Source organism: Myotis lucifugus, unplaced genomic scaffold (assembly GCF_000147115.1).
Source record: "Myotis lucifugus unplaced genomic scaffold, Myoluc2.0 scaffold_1477, whole genome shotgun sequence".
Classification (NCBI taxonomy): Eukaryota; Metazoa; Chordata; class Mammalia; order Chiroptera; family Vespertilionidae; genus Myotis; species Myotis lucifugus.
In genome coordinates this window covers 38733-57745 of record NW_005872525.1, presented here as the reverse complement: position 1 = coordinate 57745, position 19013 = coordinate 38733, and the positions used below count along the sequence as shown (strand labels likewise).

General features: G+C 51.6%; 2 protein-coding genes across 2 annotated transcripts; one reads left to right on the top strand and one right to left on the bottom strand.

The window, feature by feature from the left end:
• Nucleotides 1–662: 662 nt before the first annotated feature.
• On the top strand, nt 663–5498 carry ALG12 (ALG12, alpha-1,6-mannosyltransferase). Its single transcript, XM_006107842.3, has 8 exons — nt 663–728; nt 878–1100; nt 1726–1920; nt 2285–2388; nt 3001–3224; nt 4413–4582; nt 4667–4742; nt 4842–5498. Exons 1-8 carry the CDS (start codon nt 663–665, stop codon nt 5071–5073), a joined length of 1290 nt encoding a protein of 429 aa, XP_006107904.2. The 3' UTR covers nt 5074–5498.
• A 5519-nt stretch (nt 5499–11017) lies between these two features.
• On the bottom strand, nt 11018–15506 carry LOC102433763 (zinc finger BED domain-containing protein 4-like). Its single transcript, XM_023748512.1, has one exon. It carries the CDS (start codon nt 15302–15304, stop codon nt 11786–11788), a length of 3519 nt encoding a protein of 1172 aa, XP_023604280.1. The 5' UTR covers nt 15305–15506; the 3' UTR covers nt 11018–11785.
• Between the last annotated feature and the right edge of the window lie 3507 nt (nt 15507–19013).

The window sequence follows — 19013 nt, the reverse complement described above, 5'->3', positions numbered from 1 at the left end:
CACGGCAGCCCTTTCTGGTGTGTGACCCGGGACAGGGAATTGACGGGCGCCCCTCGGGCTGTGAACTCGGGCTGTCTGCGTCGAGCTCTGCAGCCTCAGTTTCCAGCCAGCAGCACTGTCTCCAGTTCAGTTTTTTAACCCCACACCGTGGTCGCATTCCCCCACGGACGCAAGCACCGCCTCACGGCGCATTTGTCTGGCCTGACGGCGACCAAGACAGATCCCCGAGGAGCCAGATCCCCGAGGAGCCAGGTCCCCGAGGAGCCAGGTCCCCGAGGAGCCAGGTTCCCGAGGAGCCAGATCCCCGAGGAGCCAGGTTCCCGAGGAGCCAGATCCCCGAGAAGCCAGATCCCCGAGGACCCAGATCTCCGAGGAGCCAGGTCCCTGAGGAGCCAGGTTCCCGAGGAGCCAGATCCCCGAGGAGCCAGGTTCCCCGAGGAGCCAGGTCCCTGAGGAGCCAGGTTCCCGAGGAGCCAGATCCCCGAGAAGCCAGATCCCCGAGGAGCCAGGTCCCTGAGGAGCCAGATCCCCAAGGAGCGGCTGCTGGGCTCTCGGAAGGCAGCCCAGGAGGCCGCAGTCTGCAGTCACACTGGCAGCTAGACAGGCCGGCTGGTCACGGGGGCAGCGGGGAGCCCTGGGCGGGACAGTGGGGGCCTGTGAGCATGTGGCGCTGGAGGTGTCCCCGCCAAGTGAGGGCTTCTGGTGCCAGTTTCGGGCTCGTCACCCCGGTACGGACCCTGCCCACGTCTCACCGTCACAGTGAAGTGTTGGGGCCGGCCATCCGTTCCCCACATGCAGTCGTTTTTAATACCAAAGACCCTCCCCTCTCAGGGTTGTTTCACTGTCACCAGGTCGCTGACCGACCCCTGCAGGTTAGTGTCAGACCCGCGGGGCCGGGCGGTCACACACCTGTCGCCTCTGTTTAGTGAGAGCCGTCCTTGGACTCGGGGTGATCTTTGGACTTTGGACTTTGCAAAAAGAAGTGCGCCGGCATTTCGGGGTCACGGCGGCCACCATGTTCTGCTGGATGACGGCCTCGCAGTTCCACCTGATGTTCTACTGCACGCGGACGCTCCCCAACGTGCTGGCGCTGCCCGTGGGTACGTAGTGGACGCCGATCAGGCCTGCGATGGCTCCCATGCCTCTCGCGGGGTGGAGCACTCCTGCCAGGGGACAGGTGAGGGGGTGTCCGCTGAGGAGCACCTGCCGGGCGATCGCTGCGCCCCGTGGGGCGTCGTAGAAACACCCAGTGATGGGACAGCCCGGGCGGGTGGAGTGCACTTTCCAGGAAAGGGAGCACCTGGGACGGCTCCCTGTGCAGGCCCTGCAGGGACTCGGGGCAGGTGGCAGCTCGCTGTGGGTGTTCTGGGGGCGCCCCAGGCAGATTGGAGAGCCACAAGGAGGCCATGGGTGGCGTGGGTTTGGGGTTCTATGCTGACCCAATAGAGGCGTGGCCTGGCCCTCACCATGCCTGGGGAGGTGGCGAGCAGAGCGCCATTCCCCGTGAACTGTGGGCGGAGCCAGCAGGACTGGAGTGGAGAATGGCCGCAGTGGGCACTGCACACGGAGCCCCAGGCTCTGGAGATACCCCTGGGGTCTGGGCTGTGTGACAGTGCAGGATGCAGGGCAGGGGCAGGACGGGGACAGTCCTGAGCGGTGTGTGCTGCTCCTGTGGTTCTGCGTGGCTCTCACACGAGAAGTAAGTGCTGCGTCTTGGGTTCACAGTGCTGCTGGCCCTGGCGGCCTGGCTGCAGCAGCGGTGGGCCCGCTTCATCCGGCTCTCGGCACTGGCCATCCTGGTCTTCCGGGCCGAGCTGAGCCTGCTCCTGGGCCTCGTGCTGCTGCTGCTGCTCTGCACCCGGCGGCTGTCCGTGGCCAGGGCCCTGCGCTGCGCCGTGCCCGCCGGCCTGCTCTGCCTCGGTGAGTCGGAGTGCCGCCTCCTGCCTGGAGGTAGTACTTGCTTTCATTTCAGAAATGAAGAAAAATGGGGAGGGTTTGATTTTTGTCACTAAACAAAATTCCTTTGAAATCTAAGCAGCAATAGAGAGTCCTTGCCATGCTGCCTGAGCGTCCCCAAAAGGCGCTCCCCTCCTCCCACTGCGCCCAGGTCATGTGACCCACGGGAAGATGCCCTTGGGGACCTTGGCCCCAACACGCCAGTTCCTTCCTGTGAAGCTGATGGCTCGTGGGGACATGGCCCTGGGGCCTGGGACACGGGCCGCCCTCACTCCCCCAGCAGCGCTCAGGGGCCGTGTCCCTTCCTGAGGAACCATTGCTTTGCCAGGACTGACGGTGGCGGTGGACTCCTATTTTTGGCGCTACCTTGTGTGGCCGGAAGGAACTGTGCTCTGGTATAACACCGTCCAGAACAAAAGCTCTAACTGGGGAGTATCCTTTACCGGTCACTGTGGGATGGCCCACTGGGCAGGGTGCCGGCGGCCAGGGCCTCACTCAGGCTAGGCGAGCTGCTCTCCTTCCAACTGTCTCATCCGACGGGGCACCTGAGCGGTGTGGCAGCAGCCATAGCACCAGGAACGGCACCTTCACCCTGTCCACCCAGGGGCCCTGCAGCGCGGGGCTGGGGCCTCTGCTCCGGTCCTGCCCACCCCATGGAAACAACTCCTTGCGTTTGGAGCCCCAGCTGCCCCCTCAGTCCTGTGGCTGCTCTCTGGTGCGTTATTGTGGGATATTAAACCCACAGGAAGGACCGTGGGTAGGTCCCCAGTGCACCCATCACCCAGAGCAGTGGTTTCCATGGAGGGAAAAGCCCTGCACAGCCTGGTCACCGCTCACTGGACGTGCCACTGCTGCCCAGGCCCAGGCCCTGGCCTCTGTCCCCGAGCGAAGGGGATCACATGGTGACCTGAGGCCCAGGGGTCCGGGGCGCCCCGTTCAGAGACACCTGTCAGGGCTGTGTCTTCCCTGTGCTCCTGGCCTGAACCCGACTGGCTGGATGCATGACCATCGCTGCCACGTGGCCTCCTTGACCCTCCCGCCCAGACCTCGCCCCTGCTGTGGTACTTCTACTCGGCCCTGCCCCGGGGCCTGGGCAGCAGCCTGCTGTTCGTGCCCCTGGGCCTCGTGGACAGAAGGGCCTGGGCCTTGCTCCTGCCGGCACTGGGGTTCGTGGCCCTGTACTCGCTGCTCCCCCACAAGGAGCTGCGTTTCATCATCTACACCTTCCCCCTGCTGAACGCCGTGGCCGCCCGGGGCTGCGCCTACCTGTGAGTGCTGGCTCTGCCCGCAGCTGCTGAGTCTCAAAGGGGACGGTTTGCAAGGGAAACAGGGCGGCCCTGACTGTCTCCAAGGCAACGGCCTCTGGGCCAAGCCCGGGTCAGGATGGGCCACGCACTGGCCAATGGCTCTGCTTGGTCCGTCTCTGTCTCAGGCCTGTCTGCGCATGGCTCTGCTGTGTCCAGGGCTCAGCTGTGTCCAGGGCTCAGTCACTCGGGGCAGCAGGAGAGAGCGGCCAGGCAGGATATGAGGGTGTGAGGCGGGGGTCAGGTGAGGCAGGCTGGCTCGCTTTGGGGGCTGAGAAGGGGGCCCTAGTTCATCAGATCCCAGCCGGCCACTTGTGAACGTGGAGTCCTCCCATGATGCCCTGCACTGAACGCACCCTCCCCAACCGATAGTCTGGCACGGGGGTAGCAGAGCAGGCCGGTGGGGGCCGGAGAGCAAGGGACAAGCTGTGTGTCTGGCAGGAGGCAGCGGGCACGGGGGCCCCCTCCCCCCACAGGGACGCAGCAGTTACTCCTGGACATTGATCCCGGGGCCTGGGGTGAAGGTTTGGGTGGTAGATTTGCATCTCAAAAGGCAGAAACGGAACTCATACTCACAAGCTCTGCATTCGCTGCCCGTGAGCGGTCCAGGGCCACCGTCCCTCCCCAGGTTGGGCTGGACCACAGTGAAGACCATTGGTGGTGACATTGTTCATACCGAGGCTCTGCAGTCCCGATCGGCCAACGCCTGGTTGAGAAGGGCTCAGCGGGGCCTGCGCGGAGTCTGGTCAAGGGTCCCCTGAGTTGACACAGGCCAGCACCTCTGACGGCCCAGGCGGACGGTGTTCTCTCCGTGGGCTCAGGTCTCTTGGGGCCTCTGCCCGGCGCCGTGTCCGCCGGCTCCCTGACAAGCCGCACAGCATTCAGTGTTTGGCCTCGGGGCTGTACTCGAATCTAGTCATAACTCAGGGAGTTTCAAATTCTAATATCAATTTTAAATTGTCATTTTGGGTGAAATTTCAGAGGGAAAACTTGTAAGGTAGTTGACCCACTTCCTTTGGTGATTTATATACCTACTTGGTGATTAACCTTGTTAGGACTCAGCGAAGGGGACCAGCAGGTTCATATTCGTGGTGACATTTCTTCCACCCGTGGCTGTCACTCACTTTCCACGAAACGACTGCTCTTTTCCAGGCTGAACAACAACAAGAAGTCCTGGCTGTACCGCGCAGGCTCCCTCCTCGTGCTCGGGCACCTCGTGCTGAACGCCGCCCACTCGGCCACGGCCCTCTACGTGTCCCACTTCAACTACCCTGGTGGCGTGGCCATGCATCGGCTGCACGAGCTGGTGCCCCCCCGGACAGGTAGGTGCTCGGCTGTGCGGGACCCGCTGCAGCTCGGGCAGAGGCGCCCGGCCCGGTTCTAACCGCGCACAAGGTTTTCCCCAGACGTTGTCCTGCACATCGATGTGGCTGCTGCACAGACGGGCGTGTCTCGGTTCTTGGAGGTCAACAGCGCCTGGAGGTATGTTCCCGCCATTGTGTCACTGCAGGTGGGGACAATGGTGATGGGGCTGGCATGGGGCCATGGCCCAGGTGCATGCCTTCTCCTGTCTTCTTGCAGATACGAGAAGAGGGAGGATGTGCAGCCTGGGTCGGAGCACATGCTGGCCTACACACACCTGCTCATGGAGGCGGTCCCTGAGCACCTGGCCCTCTACAGGGACACACACCGGGTGCTGGCCAGTGTCGCAGGCACCACGGGGGTGAGTCTGAACCTGACCAGACTGCCTCCCTTCAACGTCAACCTGCAGACAAAGCTGGTGCTTCTGGAGAGACGGCTCAGGCCCTCCTGAGGGAACGCCTAGCGCCCGACGAGAACAGCACAGGCACAACCACACACATGACGTGCCTCCTATACAGGCCCTGGAAGGCCGGCCAAAGCCACCCCCGCCACCCCTGAGACAGGGACCCCACGTTTGCACTGCACACCAGGGGGCCTGGGCACAGCCGGCTGTCCTGGGAAGCTGCTTTGGGGAGGCAGCCACATCTGCTGCCCGTGGTGGGCCTGAGCACCTAACTAAGTGCAGCCTTTGGGAAGATCACGTGTCTGTAGCTGTGAAGTCGGAGCCTTCGCACCTGCTGGATGGCGTACCCCGACCTGAATCCCACGCTGGCGAATTTTTCTCCATCGTCCCAGGGACACAGTTCCATCACAAGGAAATTTCAGACATACACGTTCAAGTGGGATAAGAATTAAAGTTTGTACATCTTTTCTTATTAGCCGTCTTATATGTGATGTTTCCAGAGAGTGCCTTCACCTAGGTTTTATTTTTATGTGATGAACTAGTGGCCCGGTGTACGAATTTGTGCACATTGAAAGGAAATTAATTAGAAGAAATATTTTAATATCGCTATTTACCCTTTTTCTATAATAGAAGTGTCAACCAAATTCACGATCAATAATGACAGATCGAAACGTGTTTGCAATTGACGCCAGCAAGAGCTTTATATATATCGCGCATGCGCATGTCAACTTAGCCTTTTCTAGATATAGAATAAACTTGCTTCATTAGACCTGCTTTCTGATTTAGCTAAACTTTCCAGCCCAGTGAAGCACCCCAACTTCCCTTCCAGGTAATTGTCAACAACACAGCAGTAAATATCAACACGAAGTAGATGATTATTTTAGATCACGCAGGGAGAACACGGGTGAAATATTTAACTGCAGTAGTGTTTGACTATATTCTGTGCAGTGAGAAAACCTGAAGTCATTTTCAAGGTCCACCATTTCTTGCTTTTCAGTCGGGTCAAGTTTCTAAGCTTTCTAAATCTCCCTTTTCTGGCTAATGGAAAGAAAATAGGATTCTACTGAGTCTCCTATCTTCGTACTTCAGGACTTCTGTGAGGATCAAATGAGATGAGGCAGGGAAAACACTAAACAGACATTTGGTTAAAGCAGTGGTCGGCAAACTGCGGCTCGCGAGCCACATGCGGCTCTTTGGCCCCTTGAGTGTGGCTCTTCCACAAGATACCGACTTGGGTTTAATGTCCACAAAGTTTCAATCGCACTACATGCACGCCCGCACGTGGTATTTTGTGGAAGAGCCACACTCAAGGGGCCACAGAGCCGCATGTGGCTCGCCAGCTGCAGTTTGCCGACCACTGGGTTAAAGTGTGAAATGTTTCCACCTGGCTATAAAGCAAGTCATATTCCTGGGCTGAAGAAACTACAAGGAAGCTAGTCACTAGGGAGAGGAAGCCGGACGTTGCTACGTGACGTCATTACCCAGTGCTCACAGCCACTGTTTCCGGGCTGGGCTGGGCTGTGGGCCACATTTTGCACCATGGCAGCATCGGCTGCGATTTGGTGGGCTATCGCTCTGGGGTGGTGGCGAGGCCTGTGTCCCACTTGGGGGAAGCCGAGTGTTGCTTTATTGGTGCCAGGTCTGCCGTTTCTCTGTAAAAGGCCAGTGCACATCACAGCAGCTCCTGCATTGAGCGTCTGCCCCCTGGTGATCAGTGTGCATCATAGCGACTGGTCGGATGGTCGGACACTTAGCATATTAGTCTTTTATATATATAGATTGGGCACATTTATGCTTTACTGAACCACATTTATTAAGGAGCCAAAGTGTGTCTGACACTGAAGTTAATACAAAGAAGTATGTCGTTGCACATGTATGCACCCACATACCACATGCACACACACGTGACTTAAGTGCATAAAGACAAGCTATTGTCTGAGCATTCGAGAGTGAGTTGCCTATCGCATGGCCTGGACCCCTGAAAACCCTGGTGTGTCTAGGAAAGACACCTTGCAGTCACTGTTTGCTCCACAGCAACTGACTGGCAGACTGCAGACCCTCAGACCAGGACCTCCTGCAGCTGTGCCACACTTGGCGACCGCTGACCATGTGGCCAGCAGTCTGCAGGGCCTCCACACCTGCCAGTCAGCACTGGGCACTGTATGTGAGTTCTCGCCTGCCCCCATTTATCAGTTTGTCATCAGTACTTGTTATTTATCTATGATTGGCATTTGTCGCTCATAGGTAATTTCTCAGCATTCAAATATTTGTCAATTATTGGCATGTGTGTCTGAGTTGCTGCTGGGCCTGGTGGTCTGAGAGTCACCCCGTCTACTTACCTTGTGTTCAGATTGTGCAGGATTCACTCCACGGGGTTGTCAGGCTGTCACATGCCCCATCATGTTAACTTCTGGAGCACTGTCCTACTTCTTGGCATAAGGTGTGCACTCTTGCTCTTCTAGGCCTCTGTCCACACCCTGGAACCAGTCATTTCTCTGAGGGCACCTTTTGGCAGGGAATGGTTTTACAAACCAAGATCTGGTACAAATGTGCTCACTGCTATTGGTACGTCTGTTTCTAGGTCCCTTCTGTGGACCGAGCTAGGCAGGCTAGGCGTGCTGCATGCGCGTGTGCGCGCGCGCACACACACATACACGTGAATGAGAAATGGTGTGTGCCGACACCTCCAATCCCACCAGTACATGGGCTTGTGTTTGTTTCCCGCAGTCCACACCTGTCATGGCTCCCACCGTGAGACCCTGACCCCAGCAATAGCAGGCGTTTGCTCAGCAGGGTAGCTTTGGGATCGCTTTGCCATTTGACTACGGAAACAAACCCGTGGAACGAAGCTCAGCTCTTTGCAACCTTCACTCTAGTACCCATGACTGGGGTTCAAGGTTGAACACTGTCCTGGATTAGTCCCCTGAATGGTGGTGTCCTTTTCATCTTATTTATCGTTGGGTTCATGCTTTCTGCTTGTTTTAGTCTTGGGGTCTGACTTCCCATTCTTTCCAGTCAGTCGGTCGTGGCCAAGGTCTGTGCAGGGATGTCACTCCCACCATTTCCTGTCACTAATGCCCTGGTTTCCTTGGCTGCCCTGGGCTTCTGTGAAGGTAAGCAAAACCTCCCTTAATGCAGGGTGGCATTCTGTACCTGCTCTCCTGGAGCACTTGGAGTCACTCTGCCTGTCCCTGGAGGGGCCTTTGTGATTGAGACACAGTCACCCTGTGTATGTGGACGCTCATTTCTTCAATCTCCTATGTGGGCATTTAGGCGGTTGCCAATATTTTCAAACTTCAAATGATGCTGCTTTAACTACCCATATGCATTTGTACTTTCATATGGCTTAAGGGGCATTTTCAAGGTAAGTTCCTAGAGGTGAGGTACTGGATCATGGTCAGTGTGTGTTAGCTTGGCTCAGTCTTGCCAAATTCCTCTTCACGGAGCAGCCTGAGACCGAAAGGGTCAATTAAGCCCCATCAAGCTGCCAGTCTGTGAGATGAGTGGTGGTGTCTCACAATAGATATGCTCTTCCTCCTCTGGGGGTTGTAGTTGGTGTCCTACAGCTTTAAGGGCTCTCTTTTCGGTAAATGGTTCACATCTCTTGTCCATTCTCCTTTGGATTGTTGGTCATTTTCCTTTTCATTCTACAATTCTTCAGTTCGTAGGGTGTTCACCCATTATTGCAATGTGTGTTGAAGTAGTTTCCCCGTTTGTCTTCTGACTCTGCAGATGTTCTCAACTTGAGGTTTTCATGTTTATGAGTCCTCTTTCCCGCAGCGTAGTTGGGAGGTTCCCCACAGGAGTTCAGCCTCATCTTGTCTCCATGCTTCTATAGATTCTTTTTCACATGTAGACCTGTCACTTGTTTAGATTTTGATTTTGTACAGTGTGAGGAGTAGGGCTAATTTTATCTTTTCCACATGGTGTGTACTTACTAAAGGTCCATCTTTGCCTCGGAGATTTGAAGTCAGAAACTGAAATACATTAAGATTTGACAATCCTACATAATAAAAGCCTAATATGCTGTGTCCAGTTGTCCGTTCAACCAATCAAAGCATAATATGCTAATGATATTGCTAAGGCTGCTCAACCGCTCGCTATGACATACACTGATTGCCAGGGGGCAGATGCTCTGACTGGTAGGTTAGCTTGCTGCTGGGGTCTGGCTGATCAGGACTGCAGGAGACGGGCCAGACATGCCCTGGAGCCCTCCCACAGTCCCTCCCTGGCTGATTGTTCACCAGTGGGGTCCCTCGGCCTGGCTTGCGCCCTCTCACAATCTGGGACCCCTCAGGGGATGTCGGAGAGTGTTTCAGCCCGATCCTGCAGGCCAGGCCGAGGGACCCCAGTGGTACACAAATTCATGCACCAGGCCAGTTACAAATAAAGCTCCTTTAAATATCTGTGTGCAGGTTTTTGTGTGCATGTTAAGTGTCCAGTTCCTTTGGGTGATAACCAAGGAGCATGATTGCTGATTATAAGGTGAAAATGTGTTCAGTTTTGTAAGAAACTGTCTCGCAGAGTAGATGCACCACGTCACATTCCCACCAGCAGTGAGTGTTCCTGCTGCTCCACGTCCTCACCAGCATCTGGTGGTGTCAGTGTTTGCTCCTGTCTCTTCAATCTGTTTGTTGCCTTGTGGTGCCTTGTTTTTCCTTGAAAGCCAGACAAGATGCACCAAGTGGAAGGAGCTGCTGTAAATAGGTCTTAGTGACATGGTGATGGGGTGGGGGGGAGGGGAATGTTGTCTGGTCCTAAGATTTTTTTTTTAATTTATTGATAATGGAGAGAAGAAGTAAAAGAGAGGGAGAACGAAACATTGATTTGTTCCACTTATTTATTCATTCACTGTTTGCTTCCTGTATGTGCCCTTATGGAGATCAAATCCACAACCTTGGCATCCTAACCTTTATCATCCTAAGAAAAAGCCAGCATGCTCAAATTTCCAGTAGAAAATGGCAAATAAGTTTAGTTCCAGAAACTGAGTTCCCCATTTATAAATATACCAAAACATAGTCAGTGCAAAGTGAGATTAATAACAGGTACAGTATTTTGAGGAAACAACTTTTCTAAAATGGCACAGGCAATGAATGACTTATTTCACCCAGAATATTTATTTGGTGTGAAATAAGGAAATGCATCCTAACCTTTATCATCCTAAGAAAAAGCCAGCATGCTCAAATTTCCAGTAGAAAATGGCAAATAAGTTTAGTTCCAGAAACTGAGTTCCCCATTTATAAATATACCAAAACATAGTCAGTGCAAAGTGAGATTAATAACAGGTACAGTATTTTGAGGAAACAACTTTTCTAAAATGGCACAGGCAATGAATGACTTATTTCACCCAGAATATTTATTTGGTGTGAAATAAGGAAATGAACCCTTTTCTATATGTTGAAGCAAAAATTCTGAAGACATATTAAAAGAATCTGACAACTGACACTTCATTCTGATGTCCCTGGGATTCTAAAATACCCGTGATGGCCGAGTCTTCCGTATTATAAGAAAAACCTAAACACCTAAGGCTATTCTTACAACTGTAACATAACAACATTCTTCCCTGTTAATAAACCACCTCTTCTACAAAGAATTTTACACGTATTTTGATCAAATTGGGGGGCACTACACACATTTCAAAAGACAGCTTCAAAGTGTAGAGACACTAAGTCAGAGGCTTGGAGGTTCAATCACCAGAACTGTTATAAATGTGTCATGTGGTCCACTGGCAGGACAACAGGCAGCAAGGAGCACGTTATAAATAATGGGGATGTCCCTGAGTTAACACCACGTGTAACCTCAGCACAAAACCAGAACATGGGGAAGTTCTTACCAACCACCATGTAACTGACATTCCATGATACTTCTGTTTAGTTTTGTCTTCAAATGCCACATCTCTGTTGTAGCGAACAGTATCTTCCAGAATATTCTCTGCACTCCTCACATATGTATAGGGCTACAGGTAAAAACCACTCAGTCAGGATGGCTTCTACTCCACCTATTTCCAGATTTTATTTGACAGCCACAAAGGCTGTTTTGTTGCAACTAAAGCAATTTTTAACTAAAATACAGTACCTGATTTGTTCTTACATAATTAAAGGCTACAGAATAAAATTGTTTAAATCTACCCTGTCTTCTAGTAAAATGAATTACTAACCCCCGCTTTTTATTTTGATAGTTTCTTAAAGCTGGGAACAGTGAAACATGGAAGGATCTGAAGAGAAGGAGCAACAGAAAGAGACTAGGTGGGGCTGCTGTAGCTCACTGGGAAGTCAGAGAAAGAAGGTGGCCTTGGAGACAGGTTCAGGGTGCCAACCTGGATTCGCTGCTGCTGCCCACCACTCTCCTATTTAAAAGTCTCATGGGGTCCCTTAGAGTTTAGGAGATGCACACCTGAGAGGGATGAAGAGGAAGAAGGGAAAGGCATGGGAGTGCTCCCAGGAGAAGAAAAAGGTCAACTCCCAGTTTTTAAAAAACTTTATAGTTATGGGTTAAAACCTAATCATCCTGTTTCATAATTAACAAGACAGGATATTTCTAATGGCTTTGTTAAAAACACACCGTGGTACCTGGCTTGAAGGACTAGGAGTAAGGCACATATAGACGTTACGGTGAGACCGCAAGAGAAACTCAGTGTGGACCTGAGAATGCCTGGTCTGATGTCCCCCTTGGCACCAACTGGTGCCAACCAACAGCCTGTAACAAACAGCTGGTGCCTAATGAGCAACAACACCTTTAGTCTGGTGGCTCCATTGTGATTTCAATACTGAAAGTATACTAATGGAAGATTCACTTTCAAAAAGATAAGTTTTTCAAAATGTTCCATCATGAGCCTGGACTGGCCAAAGCTACCGTTCTCAATGGGTGTGCTGAGCAGACTTTCTAAAGGGACAATACTCGGGGGACAACCCAAAAACCTGACGGCCAAGGCTGAGAGTCCTGGCCAGGCAGACTTCTTTAGGTTCCAGTAGGTAAGTGGGTCACAGCTGTGTTCAAGCACCTCCTCCTCCAGGTAAGAAAGCACCATGGCCTCAGGAACCTTCATCTTTTCTCTTGGGCCTTTCTTTTTTATCTTGGCCATGAGTGACCACAGGCTCTCGTCCCCACTGGAGTCTCTCGATGGGGAGCCTGGAGCACACCCATTGGAGACAGCTATGTCCTCTGAGGTAGAATTCAGCATTTCTAGTTCCCTGATTAAATCCTGCTTGTACTGCTCCGCCTCCTCCTCGGAGAACAGGGAGGCTTTGTAACGAGGGTCCAACAGTGTAGCAAAGATGTACCTGGGATCGTGGAGGGTGGCGGACAGTCGGCTCACCATGGCTTCCTTCAGAGACTTCAGCATGGTGTCGATGCCCATGGTCTCCTCAAACAGCATGTCAATTTTTCTGTTCAGAATGTGGATCATGGGGATGACCTGGCTGAGGGTAGACATGTGGCTACTCATCTCCCGACTCGCAGCATCAAAGGGCTTCAGCGCATGACACACAGACTTCATGACCTCCCACTGGTCGCAACTGATCAGTTCTCTGAAATTACACTCGATGGACATCTCGTTAATTGCTCTCTTCTGCTCAATGAGCCGTTCGAGCATATGGAACGACGTGTTCCATTTGGATGGGATGTCCTGAATAAGGTGGTGGGGTGGCAATTCATACTCCTTCTGCAGCTCTGCCAGTTTCTCTTTTGCTGCATGTGAGCGAAGCACCCGCTCACATAGCTTCCGGGCAATGCTGAGTAAATTCTGCACCATTCTCTGGCTTTTAATGGCCTCGTTGACAATGAGGTTCACCGTGTGACTGAAGCACTGCACGCTGGAGTGCTCCCCTTCATTCAGCGTCTTTCCTATGCTGGGATTGTCAGTCACTGTAATGCCAACCTGAAGGCCAGTGGATGTCACCCAGGCCTCCCACCAACATTCCAGCTGCTTCTGAATGCTGTTGCCGCTATAGTCGCAGTCAATTTGTGACACGTCTAACAGTGCTGAGCAGTGGTGATCCTCACAGTGCCAGACTGTCGACTTGAAGGTGATCCAGTGAGCAGTGAGTGTCAGGTACTCCCGGGTCTGGTTACTCATCCATATTCCAGACGTGAAGTGAACCATGCCACTCTCAGCCTCCTTAAGGTGTGACATAATGATTTGTTTCACATTATCGTACATTCCGGGGATAGCTGTCCTGGAAAAGTAGGAAGGGGAGGGCAAAGAGTACTGAGGTTTCAAGTATTCGAGCAGCCTGTTAAAGCCAACATTATCAACAAAAGAATATGGCTGAAGGTCAAGTGCAATCATTTCAGCTATGAGACTTGTTATCTTTTTGGCAACTGGATGAGAATCATAAAACTTCTCATCAGTGTTGTCAAAGGAGGAAGCTCCTGACAATTCTGCACTCAGGGGCACACTGACGCCTGGAGGAGAGGGCAGCATGGTCTTGGGGACATCGGTCTTCAGCATGCTGCCGTGGAACCTTTGTAAATGCCTCAGAAGACAGCTGGTGCCCAGGTTAGTTGGCTTCTTGCCCCTGCTTATCGTCCGGCCACAGTGCAAGCACACGACTTTAGTGGGGTCTGCAGAGCAGACAGAAAAGTGATTCCACAGCTTGGAGGTCTTCTTACTGTGAACGGGAAATAGAACTGGACGGCTTTTGGTAACCACTGCTGGAAGGTCAGTTAGTTTGGAGGAAGTTTCTGTGGATGCCAAGGTGTTGTATGGAGGGTTTGCCAAACTAGCCCCCAGGAAGCCCTTTTGGTTCCCAACAACTTCTGGGTGGCGCCTGTAGAGATGTCTCATCAAACAGCTGGTGCCCACGTCACCCTTCTTTCCTCGACTGATGACACAGCTGCAGTGTCTGCATACCGCCTTCAGACTGTCCATGGGGGCGAGGGAAAAGTGATGCCAGACCTCCGACTTCAGTCTCTTCATCACCTTTTGATTCTGTTGGAATATAACACCAGACTCAACCATGTGAGGGCTCGACCCATCACCCTGCTGCTTCTCAGGGGAGGACACCAACGAGGCCTCGCCCACATCATCAGAGGATGACAACACTGATGCATCTTCCATCAGCGAATCTCCAGGTTTCAGACATGCCTGCAGGTGCTCAGTAAGCTGGTCAGGGGAGGAGGACGCCGAGGGGGACTCTTGTACCTCGTTGCCTGGCGATGAGGACATAGGGCTTGGATTTCCCTCCTGCGTTGGTAGGGCAGGCAACAAAGTGGTGGGTGCAGAGTAGCGTGGCGTAATAGCTGTACCCTCACTCTTCTCCTGTAGTACGATGGCGCGGTGTGCCCGCCACATGTGCCGGATGAGGCAGCTGGTACCCAGGTCCTTCCCGTTTTTCCCTCTGCTGAACTCACTCATGCAATGAATGCACACGGCCTTGGAGCTGTCCAGAGGTGACAGGTAGAAGTGCTTCCAGACTGCAGACCACCTTCGGGATCCAGAGGTACTCTTTGGAAGTGGAAAGCTCTTCTCTGGCCCACTCTCTGCAGAGTCATCATGCTGAGGAGTGGGGAGCGGTTGGGGTGGCTCCACCAGGGCTTCTTCCTGCCTGTACTTCTCAGAGACGGACACATCAGAGACCTCTTCAGAAGATACGACAGATCCACATTCTTCTGTCACTTGCTCAGAAGATGGGATCTTGGAGGCTATTTTCTGGACAAGTTTGATGGGTGACAGTACGGTGCCCAGGTCTCCAAGGGGTGTGGGCTGAGGTGGGAACACCAGTGCAGGGGAGGAGATGGATCCCAGGGTAGACACACTGCCTTCCTCCTGGATGAGTGCTGTGGGGTGCGCCCTCCTCACGTGCCGCATGAGACAGCTCGTGCTCAGGTCCTTCTCGTTTTTGCCGCGGCTGAACTCTTTCATGCAGTAAACACACACTGCTTTTGTTGTATCCTGAGGAGAGATGAAGAAATGTTTCCAGGCCGGAGACTTCTTCCTGGAGTTCATGCTGCGGCTGGACAGGAGGCTCTGCGTCACAGCTTCCATGGCAACATCGTACAACGTGCTGCTGTACTGTGAGAACAGGGCCCCGTAGTTGTCCTCATGGTCGGCAGGGAAACACTTCCCCGGGGGCTTACAGCTGTAGCTCGCTTCTCTGATCTCTGCCTGTTCATCACCACTGCCAGCTGCTTTCCTGTCCTCTTGTTCAATCTTAAAGTCCACTCTTTCCAAGCTGTGATTCGGAATTCCATCATCTTCTTCTTCTATTTTAAAGTTTATTTTATCAGAAACAAAGTCACCATCCCCTTTGCGGGAATAGGTTTCCTGGTTATTCTCCATGACTCACCATAACTATTCTGGCTGTGTCATCATGTTGCTATCTCAGGTTGGTAAGAAAATGATCCAAGCTCTCAATTTGCCCCCAAACATCCATTATCTTCAGTGTTTTCAAAATAATTCTAACTTTCAGGATGTTTATGAATATGGCTAATCATACATGTTACTGGAGAGCAGAAGATGCAACTCAGGAGCACATCATCTCAGGGCTCAGACCACTGCTTTCCAGGAGTTGTATAAAGTACTTCTTGGTGCAGACGTAAATTCAGGCTGTGTAGACCTGCTTGTTGCCTTGGAAACAGGATCGCCGCCATCTTGATGGTCCTGCATTACCTACAAAAGATGAAATCAGGTCAAGCACTTAACTGATTTACACATTTCAAACCTTGTAGTGCCAGGGATCTATCAGCTTCAATTTGCATAGAAAAAAAATTCTATAATGGTAAATTAAAATAGAAAAGCTCGTTCTTTGACTTTTTTACAATCCACTTACACAATGAAAATACCCCCAAACTGGAAAATGAATTAAAAAATAAAGATAGGAATTTAAATTCAAATAGCCTATTAATAAAGGATTGGGGCAACACAGAAAAAACCTTGCATGTCATACAGAGGTTGGTTTGGGCTAGAATTGATGCCTGCACCCGCCATCCATTTATTGGCGGCGCCTGCTGCTGCTATAATCAGCAAAGTTGAACTCCCTGAAATCAATTTCATTCCCCTTTGCTATCAGAAAGGACACATCAATGAGGAACTAAGAAGCCTGCAGCTAATCTCTGAAACAACCAATTCACAGACTAAACACTGACTGTCATGCAGACAAGGAGGTCCCTGCTTAAAACTCACTCAGTATGTTTAAATCTATGAGTTTATAATACCAAAATAAAGTCAACTGGTCACCTTTGGAGGATGATAGGAAAATGATTCATTATTTTGAAAACCGATGCAGAGTGAGCATGAAAGTGAGAATTCCCCTGGGTGGGGTTTCCCATTCTCAACCTGGCAGTGCTTGATCAGACTTGGTGACTCACCAACGTAAGGAGCACCTTTCATTTAATGGACTTAAATGCTTTTCCAACTAAATATATTCAATTTAGAAAAGCCTATTTTTCCATTTTTCATTCAAATCGAAGCACACTAAATAAAAACTATACCAAGATACCGGGTCTCACTGGATCAGATGGGCAAAGACCCAAAAGCTTGGCAACCTCTGTCATGAGGCTGTGCAGAGTCCTGGTGGGGTACACACTGGGACCACACCCATGCAGAGGACCTTGCATTTTCCCATGGACCCAGCAATCCCAGTGCTAGAAACAGACCCTGACCACGGCCCTCACCAAGTACAAAACAACATCTGCCCAAGATTAGTCCCCATGGCATTACACAGCCAAAGGTCTGAAAACCACTCAAACACAATCACTATGGACTGACACCTTCACAGACATGTTGAATAAATCAGCAAGACACACAAGTGTAAACAGTACTTGCAACCTGTTATGAAAGACAGGAGGGAAAGCAAGGGCAGCTATAGGTGCACACATGCCTATTTATGCAGGATAAAGCAGAAACAGAAATGGCTGTCTGTAAGTGTGGGAGATCAGGATGTACCTGAGATTTCTGATCATATCTCGTATAATTTTTATTTGCGAGAGCCATGTAATTATTTTGTACATAAAAATAAAATTTAGCCATAACTGGTATGGCTCAGTGGATAGAGCGTCGGCCTGCGGACTGAAAGGTCCCAGGTTCAATTCCAGTCAAAAGCATGTACCTTGGTTTCGGGCACATCCCCAGTGGGAGGTGTGCAGGAGGCAGCTGATTGATGTTTCTCTCTCATCGATGTTTATAACTCTCTATCCCTCTCCCTTCCTCTCTGTAAAAAAATCAATAAAATATATTAAATAAATGAATAAATAAATAAATAAAAATCAAAAAATTCCAGCCCTAGCCAGTTTGGCTCAGTGGATAGAGTGTTGGCCTGCAAACTAAAGGGTCCTGGGTTCGATTCCAGTCAAGGACACATGCCCAGGTTGCAGGCTCGGTTTCCAGTGGGGGGCATGCAGGAGGCAGCCAATCAGTGATTCTCTCTCATTGATGTTTCTCTCTCTCTCTCCCTGTACCTTCCTCTTTGAAATCAATAAATATTTTTTAAAAATTCCAAATTCAAACCAAAGAAACCTAATTGTATATTAAAGAGGCAATATAACCACAAACAAAAGAATATTCATCAAGGGCTTTAAAACATGTACCTTAATTATCCATCTTAAGCAGACTTAAGGTGACTCTGAACAACACAAGTTTGAATTGCCTGGGTCCACTTACAAGTGGATTTTTTCAATTAATACCCGTGTTACTGTTTCTAATCTGTAGTTGTGTTGATCTACAGGGCAGTGTGTGTGTGTGTGTGTGTGTGTGTGTGAATACCAACGGCCAACTAAGTTTTTGGGGAATCAAATTCCATACATGGATTTTCAACTGCATAGGGGGTTGGTGTTAAGAATACTCTTTGCACAGCTTGAGTTGTTTACGAACCACCTCATGTGTTCACGTCCAACATCAGGATTTAACTGGAACAAGTGGTGGTGGGGGTGTGGTGTGTGTGTCAAATAATCACCTGTCAAGTGGACTACAAGTCTGAGCTTTCTTCCAATAGAGGAGATGCACTGTGGCGTTTGAAACTTTGTGAAGCTCCATAGAGTATCTCTAACTTGTCCTAGAGCTCTTCCTGAGAAAATGTGAATCATGACAAGCAGACATAATCTAAGGATTACCGCTGGCACATTCCTCATGGACATCCCAGTGGGAACCCTTGGAGTTTGCAGCCAAACTCCTAAGTGGATTCCTCTCAAGACAACTTTGTTCAGTAACCAAAATCAATTCGTCATTGAAATCTGGCTCATTCATGGCACTTAAAAAAGAAAGGCCTACTAAGTCCTTCCTAGTGCCCTAATTTTATCACTGTTATTGAGAAAACACCAAAAGTTAGAATTTCTATAGTAAAAGTCACCAGGATGTCCTTGCTTTATTTAGCAAACTAGCCTCATTAAAGTCTAAAGTGGAAAATTTTAAATGTCCTTTTTTATTTTTTTAAATGTTTTTTAATTGATTTCAGAGAGGAAGGGAGAGGGAGAGAAACATGAGTGATGAGAGAGCATCATGGACCAGCTGCCTCCTGCACGCCCCCTACTGGGGGCCCAGCCGCAACCTGTGCACGCGCCCTGCCCTCCCGGTTCTTAGGCTGATGCTCCACCGGAGCCAGCGCTGGGCGAAGGTGCATCTAACCCGATCAGTTACTTCAGGACACGGACCTTCCCTCTTTACCAGCAGAGAGCGCGTCCCAGGGAAGCTGCCGACGGCTCCAAGAGGGCGCTCGTGTCTACTCGGACCGCCCCAGGGGCTGCGTCCACACCCGCCCGCTGCCCGGCCCGCATCGAGCCGGCCGGCCCGGAGGCCGCCCGCTGTCAGAACGGGGCCCGGGCCGGGCGGGGCGGAGGGGGGGGCCCAGGCCCGGGGAGCCGGCCGCCAGGTCCCCCGCCCTATGTCGTACCGGGGGGGGGGGGGCGGCCTGTCCCGCGGACCCCGACCAGGCCCCCAAAGGCCGTCCCGGGGGCGAAGTTCCCCGGTTGAGGAAGGGCGTTTCACTCCGCCCTCTCCCCCCGCCGGGGGGAAAAGTTGGGGGAGGGTCCCCGGGGCCTCGCGGAACCACAGGAAC